Below are 14,835 nucleotides of genomic sequence, written 5' to 3'. Positions count from 1 at the left end.
TAAATATGTCCCTAAGCTCACAAACGTCATGGTATCTCTGCTTCATACACAATCACTTTTATCATGTGAGCCTGCTTTGGGGCCACTGCAATTATGCAGCAATGGAGGACAACATAATATTGCAGTGTTGACTAAATTATGCAGCAGAAAAAGACTGCAGGGTTAATCTAGTACATGTTTTGATACTGCTGAATGTGAACGAGGCTTTAGTGTACTGAATGATGTGCTCACACCACTACGGAACAGAATATCAATCAATCGTCTGTCTTCTATAATGTTCATAAAAATCGTGGGGCCTCCTGTCATAGAATTTAAACCTTAATTTTATGTTCAGGAATGGTTAGAAAAAGGGAGGAGAAGTGCCAATGAAAGAAACTGCATGGCTCAGAGACAAATGGCTTATGATTCCACTTATAAGCGTATTTGGAATATTCTGTGATTGGAAACATGTCCCACATTGTAAATTAATTAAATATAAACAACTTATATATTAAACCTCAAATAAACATGTTTATCGTTTGTTTGAATTTAATAACGTTATACGCTGTAACTGGTCAGTGAAATGCAAAATGCACTAAAAATTGGTATGTTTTGCTATTTTTAGCCACACCTCTGACTCCGCCCACTAATCCAATCCTCTGCTTATTCCCGCCCCCTGAGTCTCCGCCCACAGTTCCCCAACTTTTTTGTCCACACTTCGACCACTGATTGTACTATCATCCTTGTCCCATCATTAGAAACTGGCTTCTCCCTCATGTTCATACCAGATCCTTCACACTCATTCCCACTGTCCTCTTACCAGATCACTCACTCACTGCCCAAGCAGACACTAGTAAATCCTCCTGTGACCTATGTCAACAGTTCCCTTTCACGCAAAGCCTTCGCAGATCCCACGCATTCACTTTCCCCCCACACCTTTTCTCACACCACCTGCCTCTCATACAAGCCTAGCCGCGCACTTCTTGCACTAACAGCCTTTTCATTTTCACTCACACTTCACTCCCGCTTTATTTCCCTTTTATTTTTCTGCCCCAATACTGATCCTTTGACTTGTCAAACTTACTCGCCCACATTCCTTGGCCCACATACACTTTCTGCCTAACACTCCTTTTCCCCATCCCTCCCTTTCACCCTTCTGGCCCCTCTCCCTCCTCCTACACATCCCTCCCATGCAAATAAAAGTACTTGGCTGAACTGACATGCACTCCCTCTGGCTCACACTCACCTTCAATGCTGCCGGAGCAGACGGGCAGCAGGGCCAGCAGCCCCCAGATGCAGCAGTGCAGGGTGCCGTGCAGTGCCATGCCGCTTAATGCAGTGTCATGTTCCTCATTCTTTTTTCTCACTCACTTACCCTCATTTCCCTTTGCAGCCTCAGTCTCCCTTTTCATTCACATGCTACCCATTCTCTTATCTACCTTTGTCCTCCTGCACTTCCCACCTTTTCCCTGATTCAGTTCTCTGACACCCTTGCACACCTTCTCTCCAAACCCAAAACATTTCTCTCCTTCCCCTCACACGTACCTTTCTTCTATATTCTATACTGTTTCCCTTTCACATTTCCATTGTTCCCTTACTAAAAGGACCACTCACATCTTTTCTAAGGCAGATAAAAGTTGCCAGCATTAAAAGGACAAAAAAACAAAAGACATTATTTATTGTTAATACTTTTTTAATATATTCGTTCAGTTGTACATAATGCTTCCTTGGTCATATATAAGGTAACAAAAATGCTTCTGACACTTCTTTGTTATAACTTTTTAGTATGCTTCTTACTTCTGTACAGCACAGCTTAAAGCCATAGGCAAAGTCAATATCTCTGGCTAAACCCTTATAAGGTCCCAAAGGTGAGCCCTATTGGCTATGCCAATGCTTGTTAATTGTTTTGACTTCATCACGCATGGATTCCCACATTTTCTTTGCTTTTCATGTTGCTTTTCATGTTTTTGTTTCTAAAGATTCTTACAGCTGAAAGGAATATGCGTGTAAACTGATCTGATCTAACCCAAGATTGGTACAATTCAAATGAATGGTTTTGTGCTGTAAGTTTCAAGAGCTGAGTAGGTTGGTTTTCTCTATGAATTTTTCCAGGAAAGGTTTCTCTCTTATTTGTCTATAGTTAATGAGACTGACAGTTCCAGTAATAAGGTGTTTTAGAAGAGGGCAAACATAGCCTACTTTAAGGGCACCAGGAAAGAAGCAAGTGCAGCCTGTTCTTTGAGTAGGGAGGGAGGTAAAGAGTCAGAGGAGAAGGATGAGGGCTTTGAATTTGAAGTTGATATTTTCATATTAGATTGTGATATGGGGTGAAAGCAAACCATGTTGTTGAAGGTATTTTCACCTGTAGGGAATGGCATTAGAGTGCTGGTTGGAGAGAAAGTCAATCAGTACCCTGCTTAATTGCACGTTTTTTTTAACTGTGCCACCCCGGCTAGGATTGATGGTGGAAGGAGGATTGTTGGACCCTTAAAAAAATAAAAATCGACGGGTCATGAATAATTTTGTACAGCTCTCTTGGTCTATTCATATCATTCTGACATTTGGAACAGAACAATTAGGAATTTGACTAAAAGGCCCTTTTTCCTTCTCTGGGGTTGAGAGTTTGAAGAGAGATGAGAGAGATGAGGATGTCCTCCTTTTCCTCTCCTGGGAACTTTTGAAGTTTTTCTGATTGCTCCAACCTTAGTTGAACCAACTGATTGCCTTCATTGGGTTCTTTTTACTTAATTTTTACCGAAGCACCTTATTAAATAGCCTGGATATATTGTATTTGTTGAGATGTGATAGCTCACTAGGGACATTGGAATGGGGTTTCAGAATTGACAGATTGTTTTCTGTTAAAATCATGCACAGTTTCTTGGAATCATAAAAATCAGCGCCAGATACTACCATTTAATTAATGTTTTTTTCAAAGGTAACAATTGTTGTTCTTTTTATAGGACTCTAAACCTTCCATTGAAAATGTTCAGCCCAGCTTTGAACACCACCTTCAGGTAATAACAAAGAGTGAGACAGAACTGCGATGTAATGTGTGTATCAGTCACTGAGTATAAATGGATCCAAATCCTGAGTGAGGGAGCTGCTTAAAAGATGAAAATATACTGTCTAAACCAACCTTAATGAAATCAATTGAACATCCTCAGACCACTAAATAAAACAACGCTATATCTTAGAATATTAGAACCTGTCATAGAGAAAAAATGTTTACTTGAGGAGCAGATAACTAACATTGGTGAAATATTGTCTTTTGAAATTCATCGGTGGAAATAATACTAGGAAGAAAAATATTTTCAGGTAAACACTCTGCATCCTTATTTCTTTTTTAGACCAGTTACAGTAATAACCTTGCCCTTATTTAAGCCCTGGCACACAGCGTGCCACACCTCAGGGAGAAAGAGTTAGTAGCGTCTTACCAGCCTGGGTACTCGCCAATGACTTGATAGGGTCTTCCACAGGCGGGAAGCCTCCTGCTCCTTCCCCTTCAATTGTCAACGAGTACGCGTTGACAATTGAAGGGGAAGGAGCAGGAGGCTTCCAACCTGCGGAAGACCCATTTCAAGGAGTGTGTGTATATATATTACCTACTGGCGGTCGCCAGTAGGTAGTTATAGTTAGGATTGTTTTCCATAGGAAATCCTCAACATTCTATTTGGAATAACTTTGGCCCTGGTGGATGAGTCTTTGCGAATTTCTCAAAGAAGATGGCTAGGTCCGCTGCGCTCCTTCCCTGAAAGTTTGGGGGGGATTGGTCAAGTGGGGGCTGAGATATAAGGGGGGTCCCAAAACGTGTTTTCTCCATGTTATTTTCCATAGGACCTTTAGACTCGGCTACAGTTCGAACGGGTGAATGAATTTATAAGAAATTTGCCAAAACTGTAGAGTCTTGTTCGCAGATTACGGTTTTTTTGGAATGGTGTAAATCCGTTCAGTAGTTGTTGAGAAAATAAAGTTAAAGCCAATTATATATCTATAGGCACGCACACGTGCGCGCACCCAAGCGGCTGCGCGTGAGCGGATTTTTTTTTGGCTGCGTGACGTCTGTTAACGTTCGATTCGAAGGAAATCAGGAAGTTTTGTCCGCCATTTTGTCACTGCGAGTAAATATATTGTTCATTTCAAAGCGTTGAAACATGGAAAGGGGAGAAGGTAGAGATTGTCTTGCTGCGTAGCTTTTCTCGGGGTGTGCAGTAAGGCCCTTAAACGCAAAAAGATATAATTTTTCCCCGAAAAAAAATACGGGGTGCGCGCACCCGGTCGCGCACACCTATTTACAAGAGTGTGAAATTGGAGGTAAATCAGAAGTTTGAGTGCTTAGATATAAGGTGGCTCTGAAAAGAGCCCTTGTGTTAATTGAGTGTTTTCTGCATTTATAAGTAAGTACCGATGCAGAGTCTGATGTTGCAGAGGAAGATTCTGTTTCCCTCATTCGTGAAATGAACACCGTCTCTCCTATAGACGTCTTGCATGTGGTATCGCAAGTTGTTGTGGTAAATAGAACCCATGCTATAATCTCTAAAGAACGCAGAAACAGATTTATTTACATGTCTCCTTGCTTTCTCAAATTGTGCACAATGGTGATTGGACCAATTCCATTTCTGTCTTTGGCATATATTGGAATATACCAAGGCAGATCGAGGAAAAAGTGTCATCAATTGTCGAAAGGTGTCTTTTAGAAGCATTTCCAGACCTACCCCAGTGATTGTGCCTAGATCGTTCCCACCACAGTGCACAATTATAAGGTCTGGTTCTGGGAGATGCATAAAAGTTTTCACCAATGGAATCAATTGGTGACATTTCAATCCTCTTTTGGAAATCCATGTTATGTGTACATTTGGTAAGCTGAGGTTGCAAATTCGTCTGCTTACTGCATATTTTTCACTCCAGTGAATATAACTGTGTCCTATTAGCCAGACCTTCATTTTCAAGGGATTTGTAGTTGTCCTCCGATCGGTTCTGGAAGTGGAATGGTAGTTAGAAGTTGAAATTCTAAATAAAGAAAAAGGAAGAGGCTGGGTGTGGTTTAAAAAATAAAAATGATTGGTTGATTGTAACAAGTGGAGATTGAACAGGTTAATGTTTATGTTAAACGAAAAGCACTATTGGGTGTGAAAAAACAAGACATGTAACAGAGTTGTGGATTGGCAGGTGTTTCTGGAGGGAAAACAGTCTTCTTAGTTTGCTGTAGAACGTTGAGACATGAACTTTTGACCTGTGCCTTCAGCAAGGGGCAGAATGAGGTGTAACCATGGAAACAGCCGGAGATGGCAGTTGGTGATGGGTTCACTCTTTGGTGCCTCTGCATCTGAGTCTGTTCTCTGGTGGCAGGCGGAGAACTGTTTGTTATTGTGGAGATGAAAGGGTGATAAGGAGAGAAATACGACATAGCGTCTGGCCTGTAGAAGCGTGGGAGCAGTGATTAACTCTGAGTGAAGCGGAACTGTGTCGGTGCTTAGTAACAGTAAAAAAAAAAGTTAACAGTGGTATAACTGTCTTTACGGTGCGCGACCTACTAAGAAAGAGTTCACGGGCCGTAATTGGCTTGGAGATTCTAGTATCAGTAAGTGAGTTCAAGAAAAGAAAACATTCAGGACTTTATTTATGAAGGCCTTGCGCCACCGGTGCGTTACTTTTTCCCATTTTAAAAAATGAGGCCCCGGCGGCGGAAGGTCTTCATAAATAAGGTCTTCAGTGTCTACAGTTAAGGTTATGTGGAACCCATGAATAGTTTTTCAAAATGAAATCATTTCAGTTGAGATTATGGATTAAAAGAGAAACCGTGAATATTTGAAATGTTTATTTAGAAATGTACTGTTTTAAAGGCAAATCATTATGTAATATGAGTACAGAAATTGCAATAAACACAGTAATTGGTATTGTCAGTAGTACATGGAATACAAACGCTATAGTTGAAGAAAAATGAATATAGTTGGAAAAAAACACTGTACACTCTTATAAGGAAGTATATTATATTTTAATAAATGGAAGAAGGTCTCTGGCCTTTCAGTTTAGGAACGATATATGAAAATGCAAGTGGTTATACATCATTACTTTATGAATCAGCTGTCAAATAACACGAAATCATAATGTCCATTGTTAGTAAAGCAAATAGGTCTGTTCTTCAAAAGAAAATATGGAAAAGAACGTGAAGAATATAGAAAACCAAAAGGAAATGAGGACGTCAATGGCTTGTATGAGAGTTATTGAAGCATTGTTTAGGCAAAATAGGTAGCTTCTGCTTGTAACAGGAAATCAGTTTTATCATTTGAAAGTATGTCAGCTATCCAATGGAAAAGAGTAAAGCAGTACTGATAATCTGTTATAATCGGAGCCTCTTTTACCATCAGAGTGCAGGTCGGTGGGTTTTCGATGTAGCTCGCTGTTAGGAAAGAGTTAACCGTCCATTGTGTAGGCAAAGTATGCAGCAAGTGCCTCTAACATGAAATCATTGTTATCATCTGAAAACATGTCAGCCATCCAATTGAGAAGATCAAAGGAGCATTCATGATCTGTCATTATTGGAGCGTCTTTTACCATCATTGGGCAGCTCAGTGGGTTTTCGATGTAGCTCTTTGTTAGGAAATCTTGGCCGCTGCGAATATATTCCAATGACCCAGAACTCCTTGTATCGCTGCAAAGGCCATAAACCCTCCGTTGTAACAAAGCTGTTCATGATCAAGTAACGGATTCATGAGGTGATTGTAATTCGGTTCAGGAGGTACCAAATTGCAGAGACATAAATCCAGGGCCCACGTGAAATCACAGCTCAGGCAATGAAATACAGGCTGCACACAGGTGAAATACGAATATCGAAATGATAATCGATATGAAGTATTCAAAGTTGAGAGTGGTAAGGTGCCGTAGTACAGAAGCATTCTCTGTTGAAATAGTTCTAAGTGGCCCGGCTCGTTTGCGAAGGCAGGAGGGACATCCATTTTGAATTTCCCAAGATGGTAAAGGAAACGGCGCAGCACCGCTGGTTGTATAGCAACTCCACAGAATTAGAGAATAGGTCGCCGGCTATGCAGTGGAGAGAAGCAGAATGACTTGATACATTTTGTAGGAGTCTAGTCACTTATATATTGCTTAGTGGTTATTAAAAAAGTAGCTTTTTTTGAACTGGAGGATGCGTTAAAAAATAAGGGAGTAATTTGAGGGAGTTGTAAAGCAAGGTCAATTTTTTTTAGATCAATGCTGTTTTCTGTGAATGTTAGCTTAGTGAAAGATATGTGTGTGAGCAGATGCAACGTTCAGTTTTAAATGTGACAATGGCGGTCTTGTTCATGTCTTCCGATTCAAGGTCGGTATTCGCTGCCAAATACAAAGATTAAGAAACGCATGCGTGGGGTACATAGTGTGCATTCTTAAAGGAAAGCAAATGAAGGGTTATTTTTACCGCGTTAGCATTGTCGTTTAAAAAGTTATAGTGATTTCTATTATATGTGAAGAAAGTGTTACTGATGAAGACTGAAAATAAATCCTTATAAATGATACGGACTGGTGTATTTTAGAAAAGGTGTGTAACAGTACATGAATTGTGGAAAAAAAATAATGTAATTGAAAGTGTATGGTTTGAAAATGAAAAGTAGAGGTTTATAGTTCATGTTTTGAAAGCAGTTCTAGAGGGTCAGATGAAAGTGTATGGTTTGAAAATGAAAAGTAGAGGTTTATAGTTCACGTTTTGAAAGCAGTTCTAGAGGGTCAGATGCATGATAGATTTATAAAAAATAGAACATGTTTTTAAATAGTATTTTGGAAAAAATATGTGCCTTTATGTACTATTTACATTATCTGCCTGTTGCGTATTCTTTGAGTTTTAGTAATCCTGTGTCTTATAAGTTTTCTAGGGGCGGTTTGAGGCTCATGGTGGGTTTAGGCAGGGAGAGTAGGTTGGGGGTTTGTAATAGGGGGTTCGGCTGGGGTGGAGTGCGGAGTTTAGTGAAAAGTGAGGGGGGCGGGGAGTTACGGTGTTTGGTAATGGAGCAGAGTCAGAGGACGCCACATTTGTGTTATGGGGTGCCACGGAAATATGTAATTATTCTCAGAGGTTTATTATATTAAGGATATATATCAGCATGGTGGCTCTTGTCGTTTTGTGGTTCTGTGTATGTTTATAATGCTGGCCCTGTAGTTTTTGTTTACGGACCTTATTACGACACACAGGGGAGCTACGTTGCACAGTTGGAGATCAGAGACTTAGGATATAAAACTTTATAATTGTAAGGACTGTAAGCGATAGAAATCGCCCGTTCTCGGTGTAAAAAATATCACCGCTATTGGTGGTATTTTCTACGGTGTTAGTACTCGAAGGAGAATAGTAACATATATGTGAAATACAATTATGTAATAGGCTCAGCATTTCACATTATCTTGGAAAACAAAAGTTGCTTTTACATAGCAATAAGTCTCTTATAATTAAGGGACGGAATGTATGTAGTGCTATTTAGTACTCTGCTATGTGATTGATGTCGAATATTTCATAAGAGGAGGCTTTAAAAGTTTTACGATAAACTGGTTTTCTAGGGAAGTGGGTGGAGTGTTCCGTGTAAATTGCAGAATAGAAACTAGTAAGAACCAATTGGAAGTGTTGTTTTAAAGTCACATGACTGCACATGCGTGTCTCGACGCCTGTACGCGATAGGTGGGTGCGCGCACCCGGTCGCGCACTATACGAAAGCGGCGAGAAAATATCAGTTAATATGCTCTTGAAGCTTGTTTTGGTGGAAAGAGTTAGTTCTGAAAAGAACTTTTTTTTTTTTTTTTTTGGAAACAAGTGTTTTGATGCTTTTGATTTCTTAAAGTTGCTACGACATTTTTCAGTATGTCATACTATCCAAATAAAGTGAAGAAATTTAACTTTTCTTGGAGCATTTATGACTCTCAATTATTTGTTTAATTAGAGTAAAGCTTTGCTCTCCGTATACAAGAAGTTCTCCACATTTCGTGCATTTCATGTGCACGTTCGCCAGATATGGTCTCAAGTCCATCTCAGCACTCGATGGAGATACAGGTCGTCCACCGGAAGATGTGTTGATTACTTCTGATGGTAATAGCGTGGCCTCCGTTTTTCTTGTCAAAGGTGGTCGCTCATTTTCATCAGATTCGGAAGATGAATGCGGAACGGTAGCCATTGTACCGAAGTCTTCGGGAAGATGTTCGACGTTGTTGTCTCTTGAGAGTAGAAAAGAAAGTGATGGAAGTGGGTTGAGTGCTGCGTGTAAATTCCAGAATAGAAACTACCAAGAACCAATTAGAAGTGTTGTTTAGAAGTCACATGACTTCACATGCAAGTGTCAGGTCCTGTACGCGATAGGAGGGTGCGCGCACCCGGTCTCGCACTAAAATAAAGCGGCGAAAAAATATCTTATAATATGCTCTTGGAGCACGTTTTGGTAGAAAGAGTTAGTTCTGAAAAGAACTTTTTTTTTTTTTTTTTTTTTTTTGGGAAAGAAGTGTTATGATGCTTTCGATTTCTTAAAGTTGCTACTACATTTTTCAGTATGTAATAGTTTGAAAATGAAGTGAAGAAATTTATCTTTTCTTGGGGCATTTGTGACTGTCAATTTTGAGTTTAATAAGAACGAGGCTCTGCTCTCCATACAAAAGAATTTCTCCACACTTGTTGCATTTCATATGCACCTTCGCAAGATATGGTCTCAAGTCCATCTCAGCACTCGATGGAGATACAGGTCGTCCACCAGAAGATGTGCTGGCCACCTCTGATGGTAATAGCGTGGCCAGGGCTCTTGTCGATGCTTTTGCATAATGCTCAGGATGCCTTTGTTTAACATGCCGCTGCATGGTGTGTATAGAAAAGGAATATTTTTTATTTGGATTTCCCCTTGAGAGCTCCGAATTGCATATCGTGCAGGTTACTTTTGGCGCATTCACTTTCTTTTGATCTTCAGGATAAGTGAAAAATTGCCAAATGAAAGATTCCTTTTTTCTTCTTAACGGTGGTCGCTCATTTCCTTCAGATTCGGAAGATGAATGCGGTAGGGCAGCCATTTCAGCAAAGTGTTCCGGAAGATGCTCGACGTTGTTGTCTCTTGAGAGTAGAAAAGATTGTGAGGAAAGTGGGTGGAGTGCTTCGTGTAAATTCCAGAACAGAAACTACTAATAACCAATTGGAAGTTTTGTTTTCAAGTCACATGACTTTACATGCGCTTCTCAGGACGTGTAGGCGGTGACACTATCTAGTTACGAACGTGATTACATACTTAGGAACTAGCATTCAAAAAAACTATGAAATTCACTGAAAAAACCATAGGTTTTACACACGTTATAGTTAGGAAGTAGCATTTGAAAAACCTATGAAATTCACTGAAAAAACCATAGGTTTGACACCAGTTATAGTTAGCTGGAAATTTTACTGACATAAAACCAATGAAATTCCACGTTATAGTTAGTTGGACTCACTATAACTTGCGCGTGTAATGCACTGCTGATGACATTACATATTACATCACTCATGACATGGTCAGTGACATCACTTATGACACCATCCAGTGAATGTGTGTCTTTCTAAAAAATAAATATGTTTTATATATGTATATGTAAAGGTCGAGGGAAGAATAAATGTTTAAATTATTGTCTTAATGAATGTTTTTTTCAAAAAGAAATGATTGGATAACTGGCTTATTAAGTGCACCTTAGTGAATACATATATTAGCGAGTAATGTTTAAATATTTAAATATATGTATCAGTGTTTCACTTTGTGAATAACTGGCTGCATGGATTGATGAGTACCTACATGTGTAGGTATTTGGGTTCTTAGATGTTTTTTTAGTATCAGTATGAGTGTTTCTATGGTTTTATGGGGGTATTACTAATCACATAGATGCATGAATGACTAACTCTCTCTTTGTATGTGTTTAGAAGACACCATATGTGCAGGACTGTATGGGTGGTTGAGTGTGTATAGTTTTATATGCAAATAAATGGATGTTCAATAGTTTATTTGCATGTGTGAGTATGTGTGTGAGTAACTTTTGGATGATTGTCGGTGTGTAACAGGATGTATAGGTGTATCACTACATATGATGAGTGAGTATATGTATGAGTGACTATATAGAACTGTTGGTGAATGAGAGAATGTGTATATAGATGGTGGAATTACTGAATTGGTTGTTGTAACTGGTATGGGTATCTCCATTTTTTTGAAAATGTTAATTTCTATTTTCCAATATGTGTTTTAAGGGTTACATTACACTTAAAGGAGGTCTGTCATCAGTGATGTCATAAGTGATGTCACTGACCATGTCATGAGTGATGTAATATGTAATGTCATCAGCAGTGCATTACACGCGCAAGTTATAGTGAGTCCAACTAACTATAACGTGGAATTTCATTGGTTTTATGTCAGTAAAATTTCCAGCTAACTATAACTGGTGTCAAACCTATGGTTTTTTCAGTGAATTTCATAGGTTTTTCAAATGCTACTTCCTAACTATAACGTGTGTAAAACCTATGGTTTTTTCAGTGAATATATATATATATATATATATATATATATATATATATATATATATATATATATATATATATATATATATATCTTTCTTTGGAGAACGGAAACCCATACAGTTACTAAAGAAGACACAACATTTGGCAATACAATAATTCCAGGAGAAATTAGTCACTGAGGAAATAAACAATTTATATATTGAAAGGAGAACATAAGAACAAACAAGTTTCTAGGACAGATCTTTAAGACTTCAACATTAACACAAAAGTGAAAGCTCGTAAATGGTTTTAATGATGATTGTATGAACCAGACTATGCTGTACTAATGTTTTAAGAAGCCTTGAGAAAGCCCAGGTCTAATTGACCCCTATGGGCGAAACACGTGTCACTGATGCAGCTTTAGCAATGTGCTGTTAGGAATACTCTGAAAAACAAGGATGTTATACCTGTATTGAACTGCACAAAATATTCACAAAAGAAGTGTAAAAAAAGAACAATAAAAAACAGCTCTTCAAAAAGGAACGGAGATCTCCTCGTGCCTATTTAATTACAAACAAGAAGGAGGGGGATACACTCACAACCATTTCCTACAGTAGCAATTCTGAGGCTGAAAAGGTCCAGTGCCTCGAGTGAACCCTCCTTAAACCTACTTATCTCTATAGCTATATTGGGCAATATCATCCGGGACTGGAATTCCTGGACCTTAAAAATCTGGGATTGGATATGCCTTCAAGCATGGGGGTGTCTGCTGTGATGTGCCAGGATATCTCCTAACCCGACTGGGTTGGTATCAACAACAACCTCTGTATGAAGCTTTGGATTAATATAGGCCATTTCAGTAGCAGTTTCAAGGGCTTGTTTGATTTTCTTAAAACTTCTCTCACATTTTTGTGACCAATTCGTTAACTCTCGTAAGGGAACACTTATGGTACCAAAGTCTCATATGTATCTTGAGCATTAACTAGTCATGCCAAGAAATAAATAGTCTTAGAAACATCTTTTGGGGATCAGCATTTGACAGGGCTTGTACTTTGACATGATGTGGTGTCATACACACATCTGAAAAAAAAGGCTAAATTTGTTTACCCATGTCTTTTGGAACTCCCTGTTTGCATTCAACATCAAGCCTGCATAAGTCAGTAAACAACATACTTGGGTGAGAGCTTTATCATGCTCCTTCTGTGTAGATCCAAAAATCAATGTCATCGCTATGATTGAATGCATTGACAACTGGGTGGATGACACATCAAATGGCTTCTTGGAAAAGTTCTGCTGCTGATGACACACCAAAATTGAGTCTCTTAATTCAAAACAGACTGACATGTGCAGAAAATGGTTGTAATATATGTGCAATCTTCTACTAGTTTCAACTGATGATAACCTTTATTTAAACCAAGGCAAGAGAACACCTTTGCACCATTCAATTGTGTTATCATGTCAGCAATTAATGGACCTGGATGGTGTTCTCGTTCAATTACCTTGTTTGCTGGGTGCATTTCAACGCATATTCATACAGCTCCTTCAGTGTCCTTTTTGGGCACTACCACTATATGAGAAACCCATGGCATCGGACAAGTTGAACTGTCAATAATGTCATGCTTGAGTAACGATCCAAGTTCTTTTTCAACAGCTATTTGTAAATGAAAAGCAACTCGTCCATGTCTCTAAGCAACAGGATGGACATCATCGTTAATATGTAACTTTACTTTAATAGTCTTCAGCTTTCCCAAACCATGAAACAATGAAGGAAATCGAATTACTATTTCATGGTGAACATTTATATTGTAATTCACAGAAATACATCCCATATCAGCATCAATAATTAAACTGAGCAGACAGGCACTTGCTGCTGTACCTAGAAGCACATGAATGGGTGCTTGCACCTTCATTTTCATGTGTTCAATGTCGTTACAAACGAACCTTGAATTTTTCGATGCAGCCCAGGTAGACACTTTCGTTTTCAATGGCGTAAGTTGAGGATATAAAGATAATTATTGTATTTCTCTTCAGGTATTATGTTTATTGATGCTCCACTGTCGATGAAGAAAGGTATCGAGCACTCATTTATTCTTAATTGTAATTTTTGGGCAATGTTTACATGACTTTGGTGCTTTGGAATGTTGACTTTCCTTTGACTGACTTTTTTTCTCACATGCAGCCAGTGTGACATGGGCACGCTTCTCTGAACATCGACATGGCGCAACTGTCTTCCTCACATTCACTTAATATTGAGGCAGACAAACTGTTTGACAATGATTTTGATGACGATCAACTCCGTTTAGTGTTGATTTTTCTCAATTGATGTTGCCGCTTGGCCTTGTGCGGGTGCGTCGGTTGTTGCCTCTGGAATGTTCTGTCAGCCATTTTGTCTTTGCGCCTTGACGCACTTACTTTGTCCTTCACATTACAAACCATCACAAAATGGTTCTCTTTGCTACAGCCTTTACGTATATGTCCAATGGCTGAAAATTTACCTGCGTGTGGAACTGAAAATCAACTTCTATAACATAACTTCTCTTTACTTGTAGACATCGCCTTGTGTCCTTCAGTTGTTTGCTTTGGACTTTTATACTCATTTCTGATTCACTCTTGGCACTTCTGGACTCCATGTCAGCAACTTGCCTTTCACCAAGCTCCTTAGCTCTGGCAGACATCAACAATAATTTTGTACTAAGAGTTTCTCTCAGCATTCATCGTCTGAATGAATCTGACAAGCATCCGACCGCATAGCTTCCTCATCATTAAATTAATTGAACTTACTGTGTGTGATGAGTGTATGGAGTCTCTCCACAAATGTATCAATAGTTTCACCAACATTTTGGCATTCTTAATTGAAAATGTATCTTTCGTAATCAACGTTTGGTACTGGATCAAATTTGAGATTCTCTGTTTCTTCAGTCTGAAAAAATTTAACTTCTTTGACTGTTCGCAACATTTTCTTTATGACTTCTTTCTCACCATCACCAGCAAGATTTTTGAGATCCTTGGTAATCTGTTATCAGCCTCTTCAAGTGCATCAATTAATTCAACAAATGTTTCTATCCACATAGTCAATATTTAGCTTTTTGGCGATATCGAAAGGTGGGGGTGGTTTCAGGAATGGAGGAGTAGTGTAGACCAGTGTGGAACATTCTGACACCTCAGGTAGATCCCTGTAACTTGGTATCTGCAACTCATCTATAAGACCATGCAACATGCTGGTCTCTGACTCTTCTTTAAGGAGAGCTGGAAACACGACTTATTGACAGCCATCTTAAAAATTTCACTATTCTGAGAGTTTATCTTGGCTCCCTATTTTCACAAGACCTGTGAAGTTTCTCTGAGCCCCACTAGGCAACTCTTGTGCACAAACTGCTTCAGGTATGGATGAC

At 39.0% G+C, this 14,835-nt stretch overlaps 1 protein-coding gene across 8 annotated transcripts in view; it reads left to right on the top strand.

Moving 5' to 3' along the window:
• The window catches only part of LOC147685095 (uncharacterized), a 402,851-nt gene that overhangs the window by 78,320 nt on the left and 309,696 nt on the right, over positions 1 to 14,835 (top strand). For 6 of the 8 annotated variants that reach the window (XM_086940983.1, XM_086940981.1, XM_086940979.1 and 3 more), the window contains exon 3: positions 2,940 to 2,993. The exons of the other annotated variants lie outside the window; for them this stretch is intronic. In XM_086940983.1, the coding sequence (XP_086797109.1) occupies positions 2,940 to 2,993 (54 nt within the window). The remainder of the gene's footprint in view (positions 1 to 2,939; positions 2,994 to 14,835) is intronic. 8 annotated transcript variants of the gene reach the window in all.

Source organism: Lissotriton vulgaris, chromosome 10, assembly GCF_964263255.1.
Source record: "Lissotriton vulgaris chromosome 10, aLisVul1.2, whole genome shotgun sequence".
Classification (NCBI taxonomy): Eukaryota; Metazoa; Chordata; class Amphibia; order Caudata; family Salamandridae; genus Lissotriton; species Lissotriton vulgaris.
Note: the sequence above shows the minus strand (reverse complement) of the source record. Positions and strands in the feature narration are given on the sequence as shown.